The sequence below is a fragment of the Aethalodelphis obliquidens genome, unplaced genomic scaffold (genome assembly GCF_003676395.1).
Source record: "Aethalodelphis obliquidens isolate GAN/ISIS:26980383/991018 unplaced genomic scaffold, ASM367639v1 scaffold1, whole genome shotgun sequence".
NCBI lineage: Eukaryota > Metazoa > Chordata > Mammalia > Artiodactyla > Delphinidae > Aethalodelphis > Aethalodelphis obliquidens.
Window position 1 is genome coordinate 18910045 of NW_020837945.1, and position 25811 is coordinate 18935855.

Here is a 25811-nt window from a genome sequence, read left to right on the forward strand (position 1 = left end):
CGAACGCCCGAGGCAACGGAGGCTCACGAGGCACAAGGGAGCCCAACGCCCCAATCCGCTTTGTTTTACACTCTGTCACTTTGCTTGCACAGTCGTACACCTCAACCACCCCAAGGAAGAGGACGCTGACTCGGGGCGGTGGGGATTGAACTAGGGGAAAGGCCAGTCCAAGTGCGCATGCGTACAAAACAAGGTTTCCGAGAGGGAAAAAGAGAGCAGGTCAACTTGGGAGAAGGAAAGATGGCGGAGGCGTCGCCAGGGGACCCGGAAGCACTTACCCTCCACTTCCTCCTCCTGTTTGGCTTCTGTCTCACCTAGAGCCGTCCGGTCGCCGACTGTCTCCGAGACGCTTCCTGTCCGGTGAGTGTCGACCGACTGAAACGGCGGCCCATAATGCATTGCGATGGCGGTTAGGCGGGGGGGGCGGAGCCAGGGCCGGAAGTAAAACGGTGGCGGTGGCGGCGGCGGCGGTGGTAGCTCTGGCAGCTCGGCACCGAGTGCAAGGTGACTGGGAGGGTAACTGGACTCACTTGGCCTCTAGGGACGAGCATTCTGGGTTTCTTCACGAGGTCTGGGTTGCCTATCACCTCTGCCCTTCTGAAAGAGAGCCGCCTGTATCCTGGACACCTTCACGGTCTGGCCCGGAGTCATTGCTGACCTCGGCGCCTTTAGGCCTTGAAGTTTGCGGTAGACTCAGTAGGTAGCCCTGATAATACCGCTCTCAGGGCCAGCCTGACGCTCAGGGTGGCGTGGGAGGCAGGGGGGCCGGCGCTTCATGGACCCGCCGCCCGGCTGGGGCAGCCAAGGTCATGCCCGCGGGGCCGGTCTGCAGCCAGGCCTGCTCAGCCCTGGCGCGCGGGCGATTGTTCTGAACTACAGCATTTAAAAGTAGAACGTAAGAGGGGAAAGGATAATAGTAATCTTAAAAGTTTGCAACCCACCTAAAAACGTTGGTGGTGCTAAAACTTGGTTAAGCAGCTTTGTTTTACATCACGGATTCCAGGAGGGAAAAAGAGAGCCGGTTAAGTCAGGCGAGTTGTGGATTGACTTCAGCAATGAACAAGCGCCGAAATCGCAGCGAAAGGCTGGTCAGTCATCATTGTAAACGGGAGAACCGTGCTCCCTCTCAGCACAAGGCCGCCTCTTACGCTGTACCCTTTTCTTGCTGTTGCCTTCCCCAGTCTTTCTGAGTGTCAAATCCCTGTCATAGGCTGGCGTGGCCCCTCATAGTACTCGAATAGAGAACTTAATCATAGTTGGTATTTTATACCTATTTGTGTAATAACATGTATCTTTCTCACTAGATCTTTAATCAGTGGGGAAAAAAATGAAACGGAATAAAGGAAAAGGAGCAAGTTTTGATAGTGAGATTATGTGTTCATTTTTTAGATAAGTTGAATTTGAGGGCCCGGTAGGACTTAGGAAAGGATGAGAGCTGTCGAATGTATAGGTTTGGAGTTCAGGAAAAAGACCAAAATTAGAAGTGTGATTTGGGAATCATTCATACTTAGATGATAGAAATAGAGAAAATGAAAATGGGTTTTACCCATGTTGCAGTAGGAGTAACATGATCTTTGCAATGTTAGAGCAAATTAACTGTGGGAATATGAATAATTTAATCACTTTTCTTAAACATTTTCTTATCTGTAAAGGAGGGATAAGAACACCTTTCTCTGTTTCTTCACAGTATTGCCATAAGGGAACAAGGAGAGAATATGTCTAGAAGTACTTTGCAAAATACCTAGGGCTGAACAAGTGTTAGGTGACCACGTTGCAGAGTGTTGTGTGTTTTTACGTTGCCAAAGGGGAAAATATACACTGAATTGCACAATTTGAAAAATATGTTTGTGTTCTGTCAAATTCTACTGTGTAACCTGGGATCAGGTACTTACCGCTAAGCCTCAGTTTCTGTGTAAAATGAGAATGCTATTAAGTGGCACCTTAAGGTCATTTGTTGTTTGCTTGGAGTCTCCCCTCCCCCCCCCTTTTTTTCCTCTGATGAGGTATAAGAGTGATGTATGATGAAATCTTTAATTTCTTCAAATAGTTTTCTTTCATGCTGGCAGGTGAAGGATATTTGGTTGATTGTAGGATTTCTTTTGGTGGTTTTTATGTGCAATTTCAGGGCTTCTCAACCTTAGCACTATTGACATTTTCGACCAGATATTTCTTTGTTGTGGGCAGGCTATTGTTATTATTGTTGTTGTTGTTATAGGATGTTTGGCAGCATCCTGGTTTTTATCCTCTAGAGGCCAGTAACACTCGCGGCTATCAAGACAACCAAAAATGTCTTCAGACATTGCTAGATATCTCCTGGGGGATACCGCCACCTGTATTTGAGAACTGCTGTGCTACTCCATTGTCGTCTAGCTTAGTGCTTTCCAACTCTCATTAGTAAAGGGCCATTTCCCCTCAACCCGTGTGGATATTTTTGAAGAATACAGTAAAAATGAATTACTGGAAAAATTAGTAGATGAAAGACAAAACAATGAAGACACACAAAATATGAACTCTTTTTGTATTATTAAATTCAACAGATATGAATTACTCTGTCAATTCGCTGTAAAAGTTTCTAAATGCTTATTGCCAATTTTGGTATTACTATAGACCAGTAAGGCAATACTACTGCTGGTCCCCAGACCACACTTTGAGCAGTAGTATTATAATTTAATAGTAGTCCAGTGTCAGTGAGATGATGCTTATTGTTATTGCTGTTATTAGGTAATTTGGGTTGGGTTTTCACTTTAAGGTTCAGGTTGGGTTTTCACTTTAAGGTTCAGAAATTTTACCAGGCTGTATTGAGGTGTGAATCTTTATTGTTATTGCTGTTATTAGGTAATTTGGGTTGGGTTTTCACTTTAAGGTTCAGGTTGGGTTTTCACTTTAAGGTTCAGAAATTTTACCAGGCTGTATTGAGGTGTGAATCTTTATCATCATTCCAGAAGGGTTTGGTAAGCCCTTTCAGTTTAATCAGCCTTTCTTCATCTTGGGCAGTTTTTTCTAATTATTTATGGTCTCCCTATTTATTTCTTTTCTTTTGGAATTTCTGTTTGCATACAATTTTTTTTTTTTGCATTTGATCTTTTCAGGACACTAAATGAGGTCTCAACTGAGATCATCCTCTAATTTATATACTGTAATTTTTTAGTTAGATGACCATGTATTTTAGCTTCAGGAAGTCTAGGACTTAGAAGTCTTTAAGTCCTTATTAAAAGTTCAGACTTTCTTCTCCTTCACAAATTCTATTTCACTGATTAGATTGTACTGCTTGATTTTTCCTCTCTTGTTGGTGGGCTCCCTTGGACTAGTTGCTGTCTTCCTTGCTGGTTCTTTTGGACTTCGATTTCGTTTTTACAGTGTCCTTGAATGTCTAGAATCCTGCAGTTGTAACAAGCAGAGCAGTTTCTTTCCCTGTGGGCCCGGGAAGTAGAAACTGAGGCTCAGGCAACTGTCTCCAGGCTCCCTGCACAGCTCCCTTTTTGCCTTTTGAGGGAGTCAGGGAAACCTGGTACGTTAATTTGGGTATCAGTATTATTCTTTTTCTGCTGAGGGTGGGCAGCCAAGACTAATAAATTCATGGAGAAGAAAACATGCCATCCCAGATTCTGAGCTTGCTTTCTGCGTCTGACCCTAGTGGAGCCACACGCAGGCCTGAGTGGTTCCTAACTGCTGCTAGGTTCCAGGGCCTTTTGGTTAAGAAGCAAAAAACTTGCAGTGTGGGGTAGAGAGGGGAAGGGAGCTATGGTCAGGTGACTGTTCTTAGTGTTTACTGAATTCTGGTATGATTTAAGTTCTGTAGCAATTAGTAGAATTAGATGCCCACTATAACATATTAACAGGTGTTTTACAATTATATCTATTTTAAAGTATCTTCACATTCTGGTGCTTGTTTCCAGTAACAGAATCACCATGATTCTTCAGAGGCTCTTCAGGTTGACCTCTGTCATTCAGTCTGCAGTCTCGGTCTCTTTGAGGAGGAACATCGGTTTTACGGCAGTGGCATTTAATAAGGAACTTGATCCTGTCCAGAAACTCTTCGTGGACAAGATTAGAGAATATAGAACTAAGCGACAGTAAGTGGGTAGATAATCAACTATGGTGTACATGTGAATATTCAAAGTATGTAAGTTTTGAGATGGTAATAAAAAATTACTTGGCGTTTGAAAGTGTCTAAGACCTTCACTGAGCTGATCTCTATCATAAAGGTTCATTACCTGCTCCAAAGAAGAAGATGAGAATCTTGATTTTTTTTTTTTAAGTCCCAAATTTTCTCTTCCTTATATGGGTTCCAAGGGAGAATCCCATTAAATCTAGTGCCATTTTAGATATATCCCTACTATAATGTCATTTATTATAAACTAGAATCAATTCATACAAGTACATGGGATCTTGGAAATCATTTAGGAACCATATTTGAGAAAAACTAAGCCCCTTAGACATTGATTAGCCTAAGGTCATAAAACTAATTGTGGGGAAAACATAATCAAAATATTCTAACTCTCAATTCAGTGCCCTTTTTGTGACATCATGATTTGGGGGAAATGTATAGACACAACATTTTTTCTTTAATGCTACTTCCATATTTATATATTTCTGGGAATATCAAAAGACTCCTGCTTTATGACATAAAGCAAGTCCAGGAGCAACATAATAATAGAACCACACAGTTTTGGAGATGAATGAAGTTCAACACCCAAATCTTCAGAAAAGTGATACAGATCAATTCAGAGTTTTGTTTTATTTGGTTGTCTACCATGTGCAAAGCGCTGGACTATTAACAGTGGTGGGCTACAAAGAAAGAAGCCACTTTGCATTTACACAATATTCTTTTTTTTTTTGCGGTTCACGGGCCTCTCACTGATGTGGCATCTCCCGTTGCGGTGCACAGGCTCCGGACGCACAGGCTCAGCGGCCATGGCTCACGGGCCTAGCCGTTCCGCGGCATGTGGGATCTTCCCACACCGGGGCATGAACCCGTGTCCCCTGCATCGGCAGGCGGACTCTCAACCACTGCGCCACCAGGGAATCCCTACACGATATTCTTAAAGTCTGATGGGGTAGAAAGTTTCTAAGCAAGTAAATACAATATAAGTTTAAATAGGTTAGATGCTAAGATAGTGACACATTCAGTGTTTGGAGAACTCATAGGAAGAAATGCTCCTTTCTAGCTGGTGCATTTTGGAAGGTGGCTTGGAAGAGTGAATGTTTCTAAAAGCTTGTGGATCCCAGAGCTGGACAACAGTCATCAAAGTATCTGGTTGAAGGCTCTATCTAGAACTGAACTGTATATCTCTATAGCTGTTAATCACATGTGACTATTCAAATTCTAATGAAGTGTAAATAAAAATTCAGTTCCTCAGTTGCCTTAGTCACATTTCTATTGCTCAATACCAGATATGGCTACTGGTTACCATATTAGACAGCACATACATAGAGCATTTCTATTATCACAGAAGGTTCTATTGCACGTGCTGATGTAGAAGAACATTGGGTCCATAGCAAGAAACATCATTAACAAGTTCTTAACTTAGAGATGGCTCAGTATTTTTTGTGGAAATTCTGTAGCATAAATAAGATCCTATGCTTTTATCATAGGCATGGGTGAAAATATTAGCCTTGATAGAATTTTCACTTATAGATTTTTTTATTATATTCATTGATAAGTGGGCAGTAACATTCTGACAAACAGAATTTGTGTAAACACTGCTGGTCCATGATGCTATATTTATCTTTCCAAAGCACAGCTCTAATTTTGTCATTTTATTGCTTGGCAAACAAAATACAAAGTCCCAGGCTTTAACATTCTCGGCCTCCTGTGATCTGGGTCCCGCTGGCTTTTCCCTCTAGGCTGTTTAGTGTTCCCCACATACAGCCAGTGCTTTACCACCTCCTCATCCTTGCTTTTTCAGTCTTAGAATGTCTCCAATTAAAATCTGACCCAAATGCATGGTTTGTCACAAATGCCACCTTTTTAAAATGAAATTTCCCTGTTCAGCTTAGCAAAAGTGATCCCTCAATTCAAGTAGCTTTTTGTTAAACCGTGTCTTTGTAGGTTATCACCTAACTCCCTTACAGCATAATTGTTTATAAACATGTTATTTTTTTCTTCTAAATGGCAAAACCTCTGGGGGTAGGAAGTAATTTGCTTCTTTGTTAGGCCCCTGTTATAGAGACTTAAAGTTTTTGAATGCCGTCCAGTGGTGGTTGAGCTAAATCATAGTGATAGTAGATAACTGAGTGCTCACTGTGTGCCAGGCACTATGCTGAGTGGTACATGTACACAATCTCTCTTTCTCTCAACGCCACCATCAGGTAAGACTTGTAGATGTAGAGTTTAGTTCACACGGTTTGCTCTAGTTCACACAGTTACTAAATTGTAGAGCTGACGCTGAAACGGAAGCAGTCATTCACCCCAGACCCCGCAGACTTGGCCGTTATACCTTATTGCTGCTTAGACCCTGAGAGGTTGACTTTTAATAAGTATCCTTGATACTGACAGACCTTGAATGTTAGAGATTTGTTTGAAGTTGCTTCATTTATGTGAAACCTCGTAATAGTTAAAATAGTTTGAGCTGAAATTCAAGTGGAACTGCTTGTTATCTTTCAGAAAAGTCTGCTTTTCCCTACATATAGAAGATCTATGAAACTTAATTTTGTTTTTGTAAACTAATGATTAAAATCTGTTTTCAACTTGGTTGTTTACACAACAGGACATCTGGAGGACCTGTTGATGTTGGCCCAGAGTATCAGCAAGAACTAGACAGGGAGCTTTTTAAGCTTAAGCAAATGTATGGTAAAGCAGACATGAATACGTTCCCTAACTTCACATTTGAAGGTAAGTCTTTTTAATCACAGATTCATTGTTGTGGGAGATCATTTTAAGTGGAGAATATTTATACTTGGGTTGTGTAGAGGATTAAATGACAATTACATGTGAATTTATTAGAACAGTGACATGTGCATGGGAAGCTCTGGGATAAATGCCATTGGGGTAGGAGATCACATAGCATAGAGGTTAAACGGCAGGGATCTAAAATCAAACTCCTGACAATATCACTTACGAGCTGTGTGATTTTGGATAGTTAATTGGTCCCTCTTTCTCATCTGACATTTGGGGAGAATTATGCTGTTTTCCTCATAATGATAGTTGTAGTTAAATGACATAGAGAGCCTGGCTCACTGTAAGTCCTGAATAAATCTTAAGCAGTTGTTATATTTCCATGTAGATGTTTCTTTAAAAAATCAGAAGATTGATGACTTAAATATTAAAACTTTCTAGAAGATGAACTTTATTGCAGTATGGCTAAGCTTGAACCTTTTTTTCCTCTTAGATCCCAAGTTTGAAGTCGTCGAGAAACCACAGTCCTGAAGAAATAATGTAAAATTTATCTGGTAATTTATCCTAGATTAATTGTATAACTGATCAGAAGTAACAGCATAAACATACATTTCACAACTGTCATATGTTCTTTTAATTCTGATTTCAAAATAAATTATTTGGTGGTGTTGGATGTACACTTGAGTTTTTAGATCCTCCCATTTGGTTATATCAAAGCAGATGGAGACCTTGGATTAATTGGGTACTACTTGCCAGATTCTTCTGAGTGCAGGGGTGTCCTTTTTGTTGCGGAGACTTACTGCTGGAGGGGAGCCACCCTGACTTAAAGAATGTTTGCTGCGGAGAATGTTATACCCGTTCCCAGAATATGAAGAAATGGTTCATAAATCCTTTTTCATAGCTTTTTCAGGAAACTCAAGTGTGATTGTGAATATGTCCAGGAACATCCATTGTGTTTTAACTTCCATCTCCTCATATATTAAATGCTTTTATTATCCCAGTAACTCAGGTCCCTCCTCTTCCCTTGCAGTGTAATGATCACAGTGTCTATTATGGGGCTATATGGATAGATCAGGGGGAGCTGGGAGCCGGAGAGGGGAGGGTTCTACAAAGGAATTTCCTTTAAAATATTAAGCTGTAGGGCTTCCCTGGTGGCGCAGTGGTTGAGAGTCCGCCTGCCGATGCAGGGGACGCAGGTTCGTGCCCCGGTCCGGGAAGATCCCACATGCTGTGGAGCGGCTGGGCCCGTGAGCCCTGGCCGCTGAGCTTGGCCATCCGGAGCCTGTGCTCCGCAACGGGAGAGGCCACAACAGTGAGAGGCCTGCGTACCGCAAAAAAATATATATATATTAAGCTCTGTGGTGTTGTGTGCCCAGCTGATGGAAGGTCCAGCAGATATGATGTGCCAGAGAAGTGGCAGAGCAAGCACATCAAAATTTCAGAGAGTAGATGGTTTTATTTTTAATTATTCTTTTTTAAAAACAGGAAAAGCAGTTGTGCCTTTTTCTATCTGACAATCTCTCTGACTTATGTCAGTAAATACCTGTCTTTAGTAAAGCTTTAGAGATTTTCTTCAAAAATGTGAAGTCAAAAATACAGCCTTTCTTATGAGGTTAGCTCACTTCAAAAGAGAAATAGATTTTTACTATGGCATGCCATACTAGCTGAAGTCTCAACCTGGTGAGGAATACTTTTCAAAAGATCCACAAATATTTCCTAATGATATAGGTGTGATTAGTACGATGTGAAGAGATGGAATTAGGGAGGGTAAAGTAGTAGGAAGAAACTGCCCAGTTTTCTTCAAATGAAGCTAAGCAATGATGGGTCAGTTGGACTACTTTTAAATAGTTGTAGACGTTGAAACAGAATTCGATGTTTCATTATGGCACCATTAAAGGTAACCAAGGAAGCCTCATTGATCTGTTCCTTTGTCTAACCTCCCCTCCCCTGAATTGGCTCTACTCCACCTTCCTGTGGCAAGCAAGCAGCCTGGGGTCAACAGCGACCCTGCCAGTCTAGGTGGAGATGGGGCTGACCCTTTCCGTTCATGTTTCCCTCCCCAATTCAGAGTTTAGTTGAATTTTACCTTTTATAATCTCACACCTGTTATCTTCATAATTTTTTTTTGTCTGTCTCGCAACTACTTGGAGTTTGCTTGAACATCCCAATCTCTTCATTATGTAAACAGAAGGACTCTATTTGTGGCTTTCTGCAGGGATACTGTGTTAAGCATCCTACTCATGCCCTACATCTTAGGGCTATGCATTTAGCTAAATTTTGACCAGAGAAGTGCTCTTGTTTTTTTTCCAACTGAATGCTGTAGTGGTGCTTTGAGTCATGGATGTTAACCATTGCCCCTTCTTCCTCATAGCCCCTTCAACTTTCTGGTAAGGCTGCCCCAAATCTGCAAACTCCAGCCTTTATCTGTTACTTCAGCCTACAAGAAAGTGGTCCTGCACTTAGCATTTGGGACCACCTTATATGTTATTACAAATGACCTCAACTTTCTAGGCTTTTAGCTGTTTAAAATGACATTTTTCTCCCTTGCCTGGTGGTGTGGGCTGAATCGTGTTCCCCTAAAACTCCTATGTTGAAGCCCTAACTCTCAGAACCTCCCAATATGATTGTATTTGGGGATTGGGACCCTTAAATGGGATTAAGTTAAAATGAGGTTGTTAGGGTGGGCTTGAGTCCAGTCTGACAGGTGTCCTTATAAGAAGACTGGTGTTCTTATAAGGGCATATTTAAGTTGAGGAAAGGTACAGGAACTGGAAATGGACATGTGCCTGCGTGTTACGTGTCTAGTACTCCCTTTAATAATAGCAATAACCAAAGAGGGCTTCCGTTGTAGGCGATTTTTACTTAAATCCATTTAGTGTAGAATTTTGTTTCTGATTGTTGCTACCCTTGGTGTGGCAGGCCTATAAATGCTTACTCTGGTTAGATTCTTAATGTATGAGTTCTTGGAAGGCTCTGTGGGCTAGAAAGTTTCCTATTATGCAGGTTACCTTAAATGGGAGGTCCGACCCATCTCTTCCAAACTCCCCTCAGCTCCCACCTCAATGGTCCAGTTCACAGACTCTTATTTCAGATGTTTGCTCTCAGATACTGGCAAGAAGGCTCAAGGCCAGCTACTTTCAAAGATGCCTACTTGACCACAGGAAACTCACACATCCTTGCCCTGAGACACAATGGGAAGATAGGTGCGTCACCATTTTCCCTGCTCTCTACCTTGATATCTTTTTCGAACTCTCTTTTCACTCTGCTCAAATAGCTCTTTGCTTCTTGGCATGTGCCTTCAATTATTGCAGGTGATTCTCTTTAAAATTCTCTTTACTTGCCTTGGGGGGTGAGTTGGGAAGTAGAACTCACAACTTTGACAAACTCACACGACTTGGACACTTCATTCTGTCTCTCTCCATTGCTCCCCACCCCCAATCCATCCCTACACACTTCAGTTTATGGATTTTGTGTGGTGGGGTAAAGGAGAGAGGACCAGGGTAATAATTTCAGGGTAGCACAACTGCCTCTTCATGAACATCAAAGCAGGTATTTATACCCAAATTAGTTATGGGTTTCTTTAGAAAGTGAGGTACTTGTCAGCCTACAGGCAACAGGAAAAATCCCAGTCGACATTCTGTTACATGAATATGTCTTTACATATAAAACTTTTTCTAATTCTTTTTGCTATATGTTATCCTAAAATTTAGAAAACTAGGTTTCTTGACCTACAGCAACTTCAGTATAATTCATGGTAGTTAAATATTTGGAAGGAAAGGAAGCTTGAGAATGAAAAGTTAAATGGCAGGGGGCAACTTTAGGAATCTAACTACAGGTCATAAAAAAATCTCAGTTTTTACACCATCTTTAAGAAGCACTTCTGTGTAGCACATTCAGTGTTGAAAACAGATCATAAAATGGAGCTTTAAAACCATCTGCCCTCAGTCTTAAAGAAGTTAAACAAGTCCTTTGTTGACACACTATTCATTTGTTTTGACATTTTCTTAGTAAAAAGTATAAAGACATACTCTAGTATGTCTTACTTTTTTTTTTTTTTTTCAGTATGCGGGCCTCTCACTGTGTGGCCTCTCCCGTTGCGGAGCACAGGCTCCGGACGCGCAAGCTCAGTGGCCATGGTTCACGGGCCCAGTCGCTCCACGGCATGTGGGATCTTCCCGGGTCACGAACCCGTGTCCTCTGCATCGGCAGGCGGACTCTCAACCACTGCGCCACCAGGGAAGCCCTAGTATGTCTTACTTTAAAGTAGAAAAATATTTTAAGATCTTTTTAAGGACTGTGTGGAAATGGATGCCTAATAACTAATAGGAGTAGAATAAAAGTCATGTCTGTCCAGTCTTAATTCATGGAGCATTAATTTGTGTGACTCTGCATAACAAATGAACTGGATTATAATAACATTGCAAAATACAGTATTAATATTCTAAATCTATGGAGAAATTTTATCAATAAATACTCTTTAAATTGCCCTTTCACAAGTGCTCTTTTGATCTTAAAAAATTCATTTAGCACTTACTGGTTACTGACTACACATTAGATACAGTTAAATACTTTGGGGCTTATAAATATGTATGTAAAACGTGGCTCTTTTCTCAAAGTGGTTCTATTAATAGATTGGTGGTGATGCCAGAGATGTACATACATAACTGTATTAAGAAATATAAAACCAATAAGTGCCATAAGAAAACCAAGTGCTATGGAAATTCAGAGAAGAAAGAAACTTCTTCCAGAAGGGAGAAGAGGGAAGGCTGCATAGAGAAGGTGGAATTTGAAAGATGTCCTGAAGAGTAACTAGAATCTACATATCTTGTGATTAGGAGAATCAGCTTTCCAGGTAAAGGAGAAGAAAAAAAGGGTCGTTGAGATGCAATGACCTTAGTTCAGTTTGAACATGTGGCTGAACAGGTAGGTGTGACAATATGACAACGTGTGTACGTGGGGGGAGGCCCTGAATTTCAGGGTAAAATGTTTAGACCTTGGTGAGAGACTATGTAAAGGAAAAGAGTGAAAGGTTTTCAGCAAGGGGATGGGAGAAAAGGGAGAAGGGAGTTGACTGTTCAAGAGAGTAATCTGGCAGTAACTGTTAGACTGATGGGGTGTGTGAGGGGGAGACTAGAGGGCAAAGGAGCCTTCAGGACAGGAGAGATTAAAAGTGCTACCAAGTGTATATGTGTCCATGCCACGCTCTCACTTTGTCCCAGTTTACCCTTCCACCTCCCTATATCCTCAAGTCCATTCTCCAGTAGGTTTGTGTCTTTATTCCTGTCTTACCCCTAGGTTATTCATGACTTTTTTTTTTTTCTTAGATTCCATATATATGTGTTAGCATACGGTATTTGTTTTTCTCTTTCTGACTTACCTCACTCTGTATGACAGACTCTAGGTCCATCCACCTCACTACAAATAACAATTTCGTTTCTTTTTATGGCTGAGTAATATTTCATTGTATATATGTGCCACATCTTCTTTATACATTCATCTGTTGATGGACACTTAGGTTGCTTCCATGTCCTGGCTATTGTAAATAGAGCTGCAATGAACATTGTGGTACATGACTCTTTTTGAATTATGGTTTTCTCAGGGTATATGCCCAGTAGTGGGATTACCAAATGTAAAATAGATAGCTAGTGGGAAGTAGCCACATAGCACAGGGAGATCAGCTAGGTGGTTTGTGACCACCTAGAAGGGCAGGATAGGGAGGGTGGGAGGGAGGGAGACGCAAGAGGGAAGAGATATGGGAACATATGTATATGTATAACTGATTCACTTTGTTATAAGCAGAAACTAACACACCATTGTAAAGCAATTATACTCCAATAAAGATGTTTAAAAAAAAAGAAATTAGAAACTAAAAAGTAAAACTAACAAAAACATTTATTATATATAAAAAAAAATGCTACTAAGAGAGGGGGTACTTGAGGGAGGAAGGTAGCAGAAGACAAAAGGTGTGAGATAGTAGCCGGAGATAAAAAGTAGTGACAATCGTGCCAATGAATGAGGAGTCTGTGAATAAATGGGAGGTTGAAAATGGAGATAGGGAGGGTGGTAGTGGTAGAGAATATAATTTAAATGGTGGTTAAATTGAAATCGTGGTTAGCTTCAATCTTGAAAAAAATAAGATTAAAGATTTGGGTATCTGTGGCAAGGGGATGAAATGATCCACCATGGCATTTACCTGGGGTAGGGGCAAAGGGAAGGCAGAAAGTATCACAGGCTGTGAGACTAGGCAGGGTGAAGGGAAGCTGTCCTAGGAGAGAAGAATTTGAGAATTTCAAAGGAAGGAATGTTGGGGGCAGAGAAAAAACATCTTGTGTAAAACATCCTGCATCGGATAGACCTGGGTCACATAGACACTGCCTCTTCACTTGTCAGCTTTGTAAACTTGGCAGTCACTGACTCAGTTCATCTCAGTTTCCTCATCTGTAAAATGACGACATTGCCCTCTTTATACAATCGTTGAGGTGAATTTGAGATTTTATACAGCCTCAACTCCATCCACCCCCCACTTCCACGACATATATAAAGTGTTCAATAAATAGTTGTGACATTTTACTTTCAGAGCATTTTTTCAGCATTGGAAAGGTTGGCAGGCACCCAGGCTGAGAGATGAGATTCTCATCTTAGGCAGCTAAAGCGTTAGCCTTGTAGCTACAGACAGTAAGAGGGACTAGTTTCCTGGGTTTCATTTGAATAACAATAGGTGAATGACTCTTCCCCTGCACCATTAAATGGGACTAAAAAATTGAACACGTTCAGCTATTTTTATTAATGCAGACTTTAATCAGACAAAACCACCTGTGAGATGAAGTTTTTTTCAAGGCTGTATTGAAAAACAGTTGTTCCAGATTTAGTTAGGTTAAACCCCCGAGTAAAAACAAATTAAATCTGGTTACAGTGATAATAATTAAAACTTGCTATTAAAGATACTAACGCCCTAACCTTTATAAAACACAATTTTACTTCATGAAAACAAAATCAAAATGCTCTAAGAATTATAATGATAGTTTTTTGTTTTTTTTCTTTTCATGCTTCATCACCAAGAGTTGGGAAACTATGCATGTGGACCAGATCCTGTCTGTGCCTCCTGTTTTAAGAACACAAACATGACCATTTTAAAAGTATTGTCTGTGGCTGCTTTCATGCTACAATACCATGACATGAAAAATGGCAGAGTTGAGTACAGTACAGGCAGTTATGGCAGGGACCATATGGCCTACATGTCTTAAAATATCTACTACCTGGCCCTTTACGGAAACTGTTGGAAGAGGTCTGGTGAGAATCACTGAATGTCACAGACAAGTGGGGGCAGTGTGACAACAGGCATCTTCCCAGTGACCTGGTGTCCAGGCACATATTCGGCACTTGGTGAGTACTTAATCCAACTGTCTGTCCCGTGAATCCTGGCGATTTGCTCTGCCTATTGGGGAAAAAGAGTGGACTCCTTTAAAAGCAGTTTAACCGTGTTCAAAGTTGTCAAAGGTAGTGAGGGACCTTTTCGTCTAGATTTGCCTGGAACTGGAAATGCCCTAGCCATATTGTCTTTTCAATATGAAATGAATAATCAAAATAAGTTCTGGATGATTATGCTTTTAACACAGTCTAATTACTCTCCCTATTACATGGATCATTGGAATTTTCACTTTGTAACACTAGCTGGAGGTCTTTGTGATCTATCAGTTTAGAAACCAGATGATCGGACCCATTTTTCATTTCATTTCTCCTGTGTTCTCTATGTATCAAGCGTAGCACCAGGTGCCAGGAGCCACCCTGAGCCGTTTCATCTCATTTTACTTGTCAGGCAACCTGTCCTCCCCTCCATATCCCTGACTTTGCCATAAGCAGGGTTGGAAAACCACTGGCCGTAACAGCAAGGGACTCGGCCCAATGCAAAATTTCACTGCACAAATTTTAGAGACAGAGAGATGTGAAGTCACCATCATGCAGGGACAAGTATCTGTAGGGTTATGTGTGTTGGTTCCAATGGCGAGTTCTGATGTCAAAGTCACCGATCCTCTTCAAAGGGGTCTTAGGGGAGGGAAATAGCAACAAGCAGCTCTGGGGGTGAAATAAGACACTTGGGTTTGTGTTTAACTCTCAGACTGATGTTTAATGAAGAAATCAACGGCACACACCAGGTGAGTGAGCTCTGGTCATTAGGTATTTTTCTTCATGTTGATTTTGGTTCTCAGACATGAAAGTAAACAAAAAGTGCAAATCCTTGGGTGTAAGACCCTTCCTGCCACTTCCCTTCTGTGAATATATTAGTGATAAATGAGCAACAGAATAATGAGACCAGAGGTTCCTTTTGCATCTGTCAGAGTATTTTCTGAACCCTCTAAATCAGACTCTTGCACAGAGGGTGCATACAGCTTACACTTTCACGCTCTGTGGATTAATTTCACAACCAGTATGATATATTTTTAGTAACTTACTCTAGAAGTTACGATATTTAACATTTCACAAGCCCCAGAATATTACAAAGTATTTTGACTCCTTTAACTTTGTCCAGACACAAGAAGCCAGACTATTTTAGCTGCTGACAAAACTATTTGTGTAAAATAAAAATTTCAAGTGATGTAGCAGTCATAAAGATTATACTGAAACACCAATTTCACCTCCTCATGTACCTCTTGGCAAATGTAAGACAAAGCAGAGTTTTATAATCTTTTAATAGTGCAACAACTGGGGTTTTGGTGCATCGCAAAGATGGAATTCTTTTAAATTATAAAGGATTTTGTGTGCTTGAAATCCTAGGAGAAGAAAGAAAAAACAAGTTTAAATATGATGTATTACTTAACATTTAAAGAAATATAGAAATCTTATGAATACAAAGATACATCCACTATGAGAATCTTGCAGGTACAAACCAGCGTATATTTAATTAAATCTGTTTTATGGGGAACTAAATAATTAAATACCAGGAGACAAATCCTTGAATGTTTGCCTAAAGAGCAAAGAAGTAGGAGTGGGAATTAGAACAGGAGAAGTCCTGTTTGCTGGGGGGATGCTACTGGCATCTAGCAGGTAGAGGTCAGGTGGTCCTAAGCATCTTACAACATACAGGACAAGAAAGAATTATGTGAAATTATAAAAAATTCGTTATATAAGCCTTAGAAGAAATTGTCATTTCTTATATAAATTGTTATATAAGAATTAGGAGAACATGACAGTAGTGCCAATGTTGAGAAACCCTGCTCTGGGGCAGAATTCAAATTGGACACTCTTGCTCTTGGCTGACGAGGGCAACCGAGCAGAAGACAAAGAAAAAGAGCAAAGCTTTTGTTCTTCCGACTCAGCCACAAAGTGTCTCTTCCTATTTGGTCCAGTGAGATTGTTTTACTCCGCACTCAAAGGAGTATTTTCTACAAATTATAGGAGCAAATATAGAGTTAACATGTTGCTTGTCTGCTAATTGATGAACAATATGCTTTGGTATTGCAAACCACAAAATAAAGTGATTTCCATGATAGATTGTGGAGTAGACAATTTTTTTAATTTTTGGCGGAAAAAAAGTCTATGGAACAGTATGTAGGTCTTAAAGGTTAGTGTCTATCAGAGTCACTTAAGTGTTTAAAATGCACGCCCCACCCAAGCTCTACTGAAAGGAAATCTAAGCAAATCCCTGCCACAGAGTACTAAGGAATTCAGGGAAGTAGCGCTCCATTTCTCAAGAAAGGGCTTAGACTTCTAAAAACATCGGGAACCTCCCTTCCCTCACTGTATTGCTGAAAAATAGTCCAGAAGGCTGAATAACCATGCAAAGAGCTACAAAATCTGAGCAATGATGGTATTTACTGCTTCAATGTAGTGCTTACAAATGCAAAAGTACACAAGGGTCCAAGCATCTAAATTATGTTCCCTTAACAATCTGAATTAGGTAATTCTTGCATCTTTTCAAGGATTTCTGAAATGTTCCTTTCTGCAAAAGCAGAGGATATTCCATATCCCTAAAATTTCCAAGTGCTTTGAATAACCACAGGAGAGTCCTGGAACCACAGATCTTCTGGAAGTGATCTGCTTGGTCAAGCTGACAAGAATCAAGGTACCTGGGTCCCAGCTTGGCCATTGTAATACTGTGAGAATGTGTGTCCTAATTTCTTCATCTATAAAATGGAGCTGATAATGCCAGATCTAATGATACTAAGGAGGCCGACTAATAATAGAAAACACAATGAGAGAAAATAATGGGATGGTAAAGCCCCACTGCTCTACAAACGCTGCCTTCCCAGACAGGGGATGGGAGCTAACATTTACTTAGCTCCTTCTAAAGACCAGCGGTAGACACTAGTACAAGGTATATTAAAAGTGAAATATGCTTTAAAAATACTCACATTTTCACTCATTGCAGTGGCTTTAGATGCAGAACTACTCTTCCTGTTTGTGGAACATAAAAGACAGCATTTACTATATTATTGCTTCCAATTCTAAAACATGTATCCTCTTTTAGTTAATGTTACCTCCACACATTTTCTCAACAGGAAGATGAACATTTATCTTAGTAAAAAAGGTACAAAAGCCCCCAGAAATCCTAACTGAATTTCTTATATTTATAGACAATATTCATAGAGAAAACCATGTAACAAAATATCTATATGTGTGAAGCTCTGTGTGTCTACTTGTAGCCTAGGGCTAGATACTAACGACTTTTGCGGAATATGCAAACCAGAGACTTACTAACTTTTAACTCAACTCATTGACATTTACTATTTTGAAAGTTTAATCATTATAATCTCAAATTTCATTTTTTCCATGGAAGGAAAGTTTTATGTGGTGACTACGGTTCCAGTTACCTGTTATGGGCTGAACTGTGTCCCCACCAAACATTCACAGGTTCAAGTCCCAACCTCCCAGTACCTTAGAATGTGACCGTATTTAGAGACAGGGTCTTTAAAGAGGTAATTAAATTAAAATGAAGTAATTAGGGTGGGTCCTAATCCAATATGACTGATATCCTTATAAGAACAGGAAATTCAGACATAAACAGGGATGTTTAAACATAAGATCATGTGAAGACAGGGAGAACACCACCTTTAAGTCAAAGAAAGAGGCCTGGACTTCTAGCCTCCAGAACTATGAGAAAATAAATTTCTGTTGTTTAAGCCACCAGTTGATGGCACTTTTAAGGCAGCCCTAGCAGACTAATACAACATCCAATTCATTGTCCAACAAATTTTGAGGAGCATGGATTTGACAAACGGAAGGTGTGTCTAGGAATAAAGATATTGCCTCCCTGGGTTAATAGAGACAGTAATAGAGACTGAATGAAAGAATAACCTCCCTCACCCTAGCATTGCCAGCCTTTCTCCATATATAAGATGATGTCTCTTCTCTGTTCATAACCCTCCCTCCAATCACTTTCCATCTTACTCAATAAAAGTGGGAATCCTCACAATTGCCTGGAGTGCGATGGGGGATTGGCCATACCACCATCAGGCTACCCTGCTTTTCAGAACTCACTCCTGACCTGGCTACTGCTAGTCCTGTTAACTTGGACCTCATCCTGGACTTGCACTGGGATATTATGAGGCTCAGAGACCATCACTGAGGAGCAAGTCTAGAAACAGGAAATCAATGGCATCTTCTTGGTCTTCAAAAGACTTAGGAGATGACAAAGTCTCCGAAGCATGGCAGCTGAGAGTAGAGGGGAACGCCCATAGAGTCGAGGTTGGGTCTGCCATTTCCATACATACAAAGACAGGCACAAATCAACTGCAAATACACTGGAGACTCTGGTGATCTCATCCAGATCTCACGTACCAATGACTCCTAAATTTCTAACTCTAGGTAAGATGTTTTCCCAAACTCCAGATTCATATATTCAGTTACTCACTAATTAACTCTACTTGGCAGTATAACAGGCATCTCAAATATTAAAATTTCAAAGCACTCCAGACAGACCTCTCTACCTACCTCCACCACCACTCTCAAACATGCTCCTCCTGAAACCTTTCACACTTCAGTAAATGGTAACTTCATCTTTCCCAGAGCCTTGGAGCCATCTTTGATTTCTCTCTTCTTCTCACAGCCCACATCCAATCAACCAGCAAACTGTTCAAAATATATCCAGAATCCTATCACTTCTCAACATTTCTGACACCATCACTTTGGGACCAGCCACCATTTTCTCTTGTCTAGATTAGTTAGTAGTTTCCTAACTGTTCTCCCTGCTTCCTCCACCCTCTGTCACCTTACAGTTTATTCTCAACACAGCAGTCAGCGTGAGCTTCTAAGAATTAAATGAGATGCTATCCCTCTGTTCAAGAACCTCCAATGATGTCCCATCTTACTCAGAACCAAAGCCAAACTCCTCACAACTGCCTGGAACAGACTCCATATAATCTGGCCCCTACTACACTATTTGTGTTCACTCATCTCCTCCCTGCATTGTTCTCACTCTGTTCCAACCACACCGGGGTCCCCTTGTTGTTCCTCAGATACTCCAGGCACTCGAGATCTTTCCCTTTGTTCTCTCCCCTCTGCTTATCTGCATATCTCACTCCCTCAGACGTCCCCTCATCAGAGAGGCCCTCTCTAACCACCTATTTACAAGGGCAATCTCCACTCCTCCCCTGTGCATTCTCTGTTCTCTTACCTGCTTTATCTTTCTCCGTAATACTTATCACAATCTGACATACTGTTGCGCTCATGTAATTGTTTACTTTCTGCCTTACTCTACTAGAATGCAAGCTCCATGGGGCAGAGGAGCTTTTTGGTCTATTTTATTCACTGCTCTGTTATCAGTCCCTAGAACAGGGTTGGACATATATTTGGTATTCAATGAAATGTAAAATGACTTTTAGGGAAAAATTTATTTGAACATTTTAAATTTAGAAAAACACAGAAAAAGTTTTTCAAGTAGTACTATGGAAATGCCTACAAAGTCAAATTAGCGACTATATTTCTTCTCTAGGTAACTAAACATCGTTGACAAGTTGGCATGAGGCATGAGGTGGGATGTGTTCCTTGATGAATTTGAGTCACCGCCCATAGAATTAAACCCACACAAACAACCCAACTTCCCACTTTTGACTTTAAACGGATGATGAACAAAAAAGTAGTTGATATGGGGGAAGGCATGCATTAAGAAAGTATACTTACTGGAAGGAGGTTTCTTCTACAAAAGAACAAGTATATATCATTAATGCAAGAATTAATAGGGTATGATACAGATTCATATAAAAATGAGTTTGAGCTTAATTCCTTTTTCTCAGTTTTGATTCTCACTTGCTGACATTGTATACCTCCTAAATCAAACGTTGGCAAACTTTTTCTGTAAAGGTCCACATGGCAAATATTTTAGGCTTTGTGGGCAAAGAGGTAAAATCGAGGATATTAAGTAAGTACTTACATAACAAAAGAGAAAACAAATTTTCAAAAATTTTTATCAATGAATTAAAAATATAATAATAATAATCAAAGTCTTGTAATACAGGTCTACTAATTAGAAGAATGGAATTCTTTGGAGGGATAACATTTCTCTTATTTGGGGGTTCAATGTTAGGGTTCCCTATTATCAAATAGACTGCAATGTTTATATGAAAAAAACATTCTTAGTTCGTGGGCCATAGAAAATCAAGTGGCAGACCAGATTTGGTCCATGGGTCATAGTTTGCCAGCCCCTGTCTGAAATGCAAGTTCAAGAAAATGGTTCTCTTAGATAGATTTTCTGCTAGATGAAAACGGGAGTAACATTCTTAGCTAATGAACTAATAATATTCACATAAAATCTTTAATTAATTCAGCATTTTAAGAAAAACCGTTTACCAAGTCTTTAATAAAAACACTCAGACAGGTATTCTTTGCAGGTAGAGAGAAAAGACAAGAATTTTGAATGAGCAACCTTATCTGTCTGTACTTCCACTGTTGACCAGCAGGGGGACTCAGCCGGATTACATTACACTGGACTGGATAGGAGCACCACACAACAGCTACTATTCATTCACAGAGCAGTTATTCTTAATTATAGGGAATATCCTTGAAACCACATTCATGGAAACATTTTACAATACCTATTTATAGGTATTATTAGAAACCCCCTTTACATTTAAGTTTTATTTTGATATAAGATATTTTTTAAACCTAAATTTCAAAATTAATGTTCACTATAAAAACAGCAGGTCTAAAATTTGTTCATGCTATAAATGTATTATCCTTAAAAATTCTACTTTATACACTATTTTTAGTGGACTTGATGGAGTTGTGCAACTTTGAAGGTCTCAGATAATTTTAAAGACTGGAAGTAAAGAAATGCATTAAGAGAATAAAACATTTAAAAATCTTATCCATTTACATCAAACCTATTGTATCACCAAACGGGAGTTCCAACAGACCTAAACTTGAAGAATTAAAAACCTCAGAAGCAACTATAATACAATAGGTTTCTAGTTTTTAATTGAACAATTGTCTTCTAAATACAGTTGTGCTAAATTTGACATTCAACATTCCACTGTTCTATACTGATAAAACATTTCACAGATTTATTCCAATGAAATTTCTTATCATAAAACTAGAAATTAATTTTCATCTTGAGATATACGATCCCTTATTTAAAATAAAAGGATCTTAAATACATGTACATGTGCTATAAATATCCATCCACATTGCACATCTCTCGGTATCGCTGCGCTATGCCACTCCCCGGTGCCTCTCACATATTCTGTGATGATTCCTGGAATGTTGCGATGAGACACCTCTGCCTTTCCTCCCTATATTCGCCGGGATGCTTCATGACTCACCTTCATGTCATCTTGGACATTTTCTACTGCAGGAAAATTAACGAAAAATATTCTCCAGAGTCTGTTAGAACATCTTAGGAGAAACAGTGTCTCAGAAGAAAACTATATCCACAGGAAGTTGTCTGGCAAAGAGTGAAATTCACTTACTTGAAAAGTAGCCTTTCCTCTGAGCATAGCACACGCCAAGGCCACAGACAGAAATCACTAAGGCCACAACTACTACAGCTGCTATTATGCCACTTATGTTGAGATCATCTGGAATGCAAAATAAACCATGCATGAATTCATGTCAAAAAGATGGACCGATGTAGTTATTAAATCGAAAAAGCTCAAAAAACTCCCCTCGGACTTCCCTGGTGGCCCAGTGGTTAAGAATCCGCCTACCAGTGCGGGGGACACAGGTTCAAGCCCTGGTCCGGGAAGATCCCACATGCCACGGAGCAACTAAGCCACAACTACTAAGCCCACGTGCCACAACTACTGAAGCCCATGCGCCTAGAGCCCGTGCTCCACAACAAGAGAAGCCACCGCAATGAGAAGCCTGCACACTGCATTGAAGAGTAGCTTCTGCTCGCCGCAACTAGAGAAAGCCCACGCACAGCAACGAAGACCTAACACAGCCAAAAATAAATTAATTAATTAAATCAAAACAAATAAAAGCTCCCCTTTGTAGCTATACCATAAATACAGATAGTTTCATGCTTTTTAAGCCTGTTCCACTAACTCACTTCCATGGATATGGTTCAAAATTGATTGAAAATATTAACAGAGCTAAGTCTTGCAAGAATCTTAAATTTTAAAAAGTTCTATGATCCAGAAATAAAATGTATGGTATTCTCTTGCATGCATTTGGAGATGCAATAATCCAAATGATTAAATATCAGATTGGAAGTGAGCTTTGAAATTCAGTGAGTTCAAGTATTCTACTACAACACTCCCCTCAAATTTTCCTTAAAATTCCTCTACATCATCATCTGGGTCAATTTCACAAATACGGAAAATTCATTCAACCCCAAAGAAAGCCCATGCCACTGTTGTTCTATAAAACTAAGTATCAGAAACATCTTCTTTCTTGAATTTATATGGGCTTGTGGTGTGTGTACATACGCACACATAACACACCCACATACATATATGCCATTAAACTGTTACCCCATTAAGTTAAAAATGAATTAAACTTCCCCAGGCTTTTTCCTGTTACTACTAAGTCATCTTTCCTCTAACCCAATATAACTGCATTTTTTGGACCTGACTTTGAAAAATCACTACCATGTTACCAGCTTGTGAGGTTTTTCCAGTTACTGATTCTGTTGCTGAAGAATTAGATTATTAACCTTCTGAGGTTAATATTTCTGCAACTGGGAACTGCATCAAAAATACATTCAAGTCATTAATAAAATGATAAACATGACTTTTAGAAAGAACTATTTAACAGGCTATTAGACATATATCTTCATATAACGAAATTTACTAGCATGCTCTGGGTGAGGGATCCAACCATGTGTGAATCCATCTACACATTCAATTTGGGTCACATCTTTCCATCTTGTCCTTGAGGATTTCATGAGCCATACTCTTCTGTCATTTAGACACTTCTTATGTATTGATTAATATGCAAATTCCTACACTTTTTAAAGGAACAAAGGGTTCTTTTTTTAAAAGCAAGTATTAATTAACATATGGTTAAATAACTTGGAGAAAATATTAGGTACCAGTTTCTTACTAGTAATTTTAGATATTTTAAAGCAGCACATTTTGGGAATGATTTTTTAAGAAATATTATTTGAATGAGTCTGCTTATCGTAAAATTTCCTGGTCTTAATTTTTTTTCTTAATGGCAAGTGTTATTAATTTTTCCAGATGCCTCTGAAATATTAACTGATTTTTTTTTTTTAAAAAGGAAACTGGGTCAATCTTTCGAAAGGCTGAGTAATTTGACTAGAGTAGGAAACCTTAATTATTGCTTGATATAAACTCGGTTCATATTTGCTTGGGTATTGGGAGGTGGAGATTCATCTATTTATTCACTTGGACAAAAAATAGCAGAGAGGAAAAAAAGAACTACACAATAATCATAATCTAAGGCAAAATTAAATTAATAACTAAATAAAACTCCTGAGAACCAAACTGCCTACAATTTTCTTTGTAATAGTCAATGATTTGACACCTACAAAGGGTTTAACCTAAGGGCTATAATCACCCTTAGATTGAAATTTTCATTGACAAAAAACTGTCCTGTAGTTTGTCAATGAATCTGACATCCATGAAGTATTCAAGCTAAAGGCAAATTCTAAACAAAAAAAACTGTCTTATCCAGTAAGTACTAAGTCATGGTATAAATGTTATTTTATTTTCTTCAAAAAAAGAAGATAGAAGACTTGTAAGTTAGAGGTAAGTTGTGTTCATCCCATTTGTAATTACTGTGAGATTCTGAGCAAGTAATATGCCCGCCTTATTATGCCTCACTAAAGAGAAAATGTAATAACACGTATGAAAATATTGTGTGTTCTTTCTTAATAAAAAAGCCACAATAAAAGGAGGGTATCATTATTCTAAAATAAAAGGAAAGGAACCAAATGCTAAGTGTGAGCAGAATTTTCTGGAGTTGTACAATAAAGCAGCCTGGGAATAATCAGCAAACCCATGATTTACTTTCTTTCTGTACTTCAGAAAGGATTTATTTAGAACAGTAAACAGATCTGGTTTTGGTTACAAGTTGTTGGTGATACTTCACAAAGAAAACTGGAAATGAGGCTTCATGAATTATGTATTTCCAAAGATCTGAATTCCAAACCAAGGATGTAAAACATCGAGGATCAATGGATGAGCTTTAAACAAAGCAATTCTAACTTTTAAGTCAACTATACCAGAAAGAATAGATACGTGGAAATCATGTTCAAATTAAAGTGATACTACTAGCAAAACACAGAAATCTAAAGTTTGTTATGTATTTATTCACTGCATGCTAGGAAAAATTTAACTAGTATGTCAAAACCATGACTTCACCTATATTATTTCTTAAGATAAAACTAAATTAGGCACTGAAATTAAACATGATCATTTAAAGAAAAAATAAAATGTGATAGTGAATTTTCTAATAACTCCAAAGCGGCATTGAGAGGGATATTTTCTGATAATTTAAGTAAATGCTTATGTTTGACTTTAAATGTCAACACTTGAGTGGGTTGGGTAGATAGTATGTGTCCCCGAATTTAAAAAAAAACCCTGAAATTCAAACTTACTTGTGGAAATTAGAGTATACGATTGAATATCTTACACTTTAGGATATCCTGAAGTCTAATAAGATTATATTTTCTTTAAAATAGCATGCTAAGAGTTAACTGTACACAGACAATATAAATTACTGCCCACGTATCTGCATAGCTCAAGACGTGTTGAAAAAATGAATTTCTGACCCCACAAAGCTGAGGACAAGCTCCTGAAACCTAGGGTGCAGCCCCCTCCAGAGTGACCTTTAACCCCTCGGATGCCATCTCCAGCTCATCCCTCTCTATTACACAACCATTTTCAAAACACGGCTTTCATACAAGAACGAGTTTAACCAAATTGTTAAAAGTAAAATGAAAAACAATGTTTGCTCTGAAACTCATGTAATCTGAAAAGATAATTGAGCCTGAATTTTACTCGACTCTAAGACACTTATTTTGTGAATATAATATATGGCAGCTATGTTTTATAGCAAACTAGATCCATAACTATATTCAACATGTCTTGGGAGTTCCCTGGTGGCCTAGGACTCGGCACTTTCACTACTGTGGCCCGGGTTCAGCTCCTGGTTGGGGAATTGAGATCCTGCAAGCCGCGCAGCATGGCCAAAAAAAAAAGTCTTTTTGGACAGCCTACTCTTCAATAAGTATAAACATACTATTTCAGGGGTTTGAAACAAATTACCAACAATTAAAATAGCCAGTACCTATATAGTGCTCAAAATACACCAGTGCCATTCTAACACTTTTGAATATTAATTATTTTAATCTTCCTAACAACTCTATGAGGACAGTGTATTATAACTTCAATTTTGGGGAGACTGAGGCACGGAGGTTAAATAACTTGCTGAAGAGCCCATAGTTAATAAGTGGCAGAGCTGGAATTCGAACCCCCATTCTGAATTCTTGACTCTGAGCAACTTACAGGACTCTTAGCTTTTGTTTCAAAGAGGATTGCTCAGATGAGCATATTTTAAAATTAATTATTGGAAA

The 25811-nt window shown here is 39.2% G+C and overlaps 3 protein-coding genes across 7 annotated transcripts in view; 1 reads left to right on the forward strand and 2 right to left on the reverse strand.

The window, feature by feature from the left end:
• Window positions 1-378, reverse strand: part of GABPA (GA binding protein transcription factor subunit alpha) — a 36117-nt gene extending 35739 nt beyond the window's left edge. The window contains exon 1 of the mRNA XM_027101969.1: window positions 279-378. The gene's annotated coding sequence lies outside the window, so the exon portion shown is untranslated. The remainder of the gene's footprint in view (window positions 1-278) is intronic.
• On the forward strand, window positions 218-7517 carry ATP5PF (ATP synthase peripheral stalk subunit F6). 2 transcript variants are annotated; one of them, XM_027102005.1, is made up of 4 exons: window positions 218-360; window positions 3897-4073; window positions 6711-6835; window positions 7332-7517. In XM_027102005.1, exons 2-4 carry the CDS (start codon window positions 3910-3912, stop codon window positions 7367-7369), a joined length of 327 nt encoding a protein of 108 aa, XP_026957806.1. In that variant the 5' UTR covers window positions 218-360; window positions 3897-3909; the 3' UTR covers window positions 7370-7517. The 2 variants fall into 2 exon arrangements, with proteins under 2 accessions (XP_026957806.1, XP_026957797.1); XM_027101996.1 differs by lacking the exon at window positions 218-360 and adding an exon at window positions 400-516.
• A 7607-nt stretch (window positions 7518-15124) lies between these two features.
• JAM2 (junctional adhesion molecule 2) overlaps window positions 15125-25811 on the reverse strand; it is a 66361-nt gene continuing 55674 nt past the window's right edge. For 3 of the 4 annotated variants that reach the window (XM_027102020.1, XM_027102030.1, XM_027102040.1), the window contains 4 exons: window positions 21739-21846; window positions 19955-19970; window positions 17188-17230; window positions 15125-15606 (listed from right to left, as the gene is read on the reverse strand). In XM_027102020.1, coding sequence (XP_026957821.1) covers window positions 15574-15606; window positions 17188-17230; window positions 19955-19970; window positions 21739-21846 — 200 coding nt within the window. In that variant the 3' untranslated portion in view covers window positions 15125-15573. Of the gene's footprint in view, window positions 15607-17187; window positions 17231-19954; window positions 19971-21738; window positions 21847-25811 lie in introns of those variants that run through there. The other variant, XM_027102047.1, reaches the window with a different exon arrangement.

Bases quoted from the DNA above. Each gene is read 5' to 3' on its own strand.
- ATP5PF (XM_027102005.1), top strand. From the start codon at position 3,910: ATGATTCTTCAGAGGCTCTTCAGGTTGACCTCTGTCATTCAGTCTGCA. The intron at 4,074-6,710 runs GTAAGTGGGTAG...TTTACACAACAG, and splicing joins GAATATAGAACTAAGCGACA to GACATCTGGAGGACCTGTTG. The intron at 6,836-7,331 runs GTAAGTCTTTTT...TTTTCCTCTTAG, and splicing joins CCCTAACTTCACATTTGAAG to ATCCCAAGTTTGAAGTCGTC.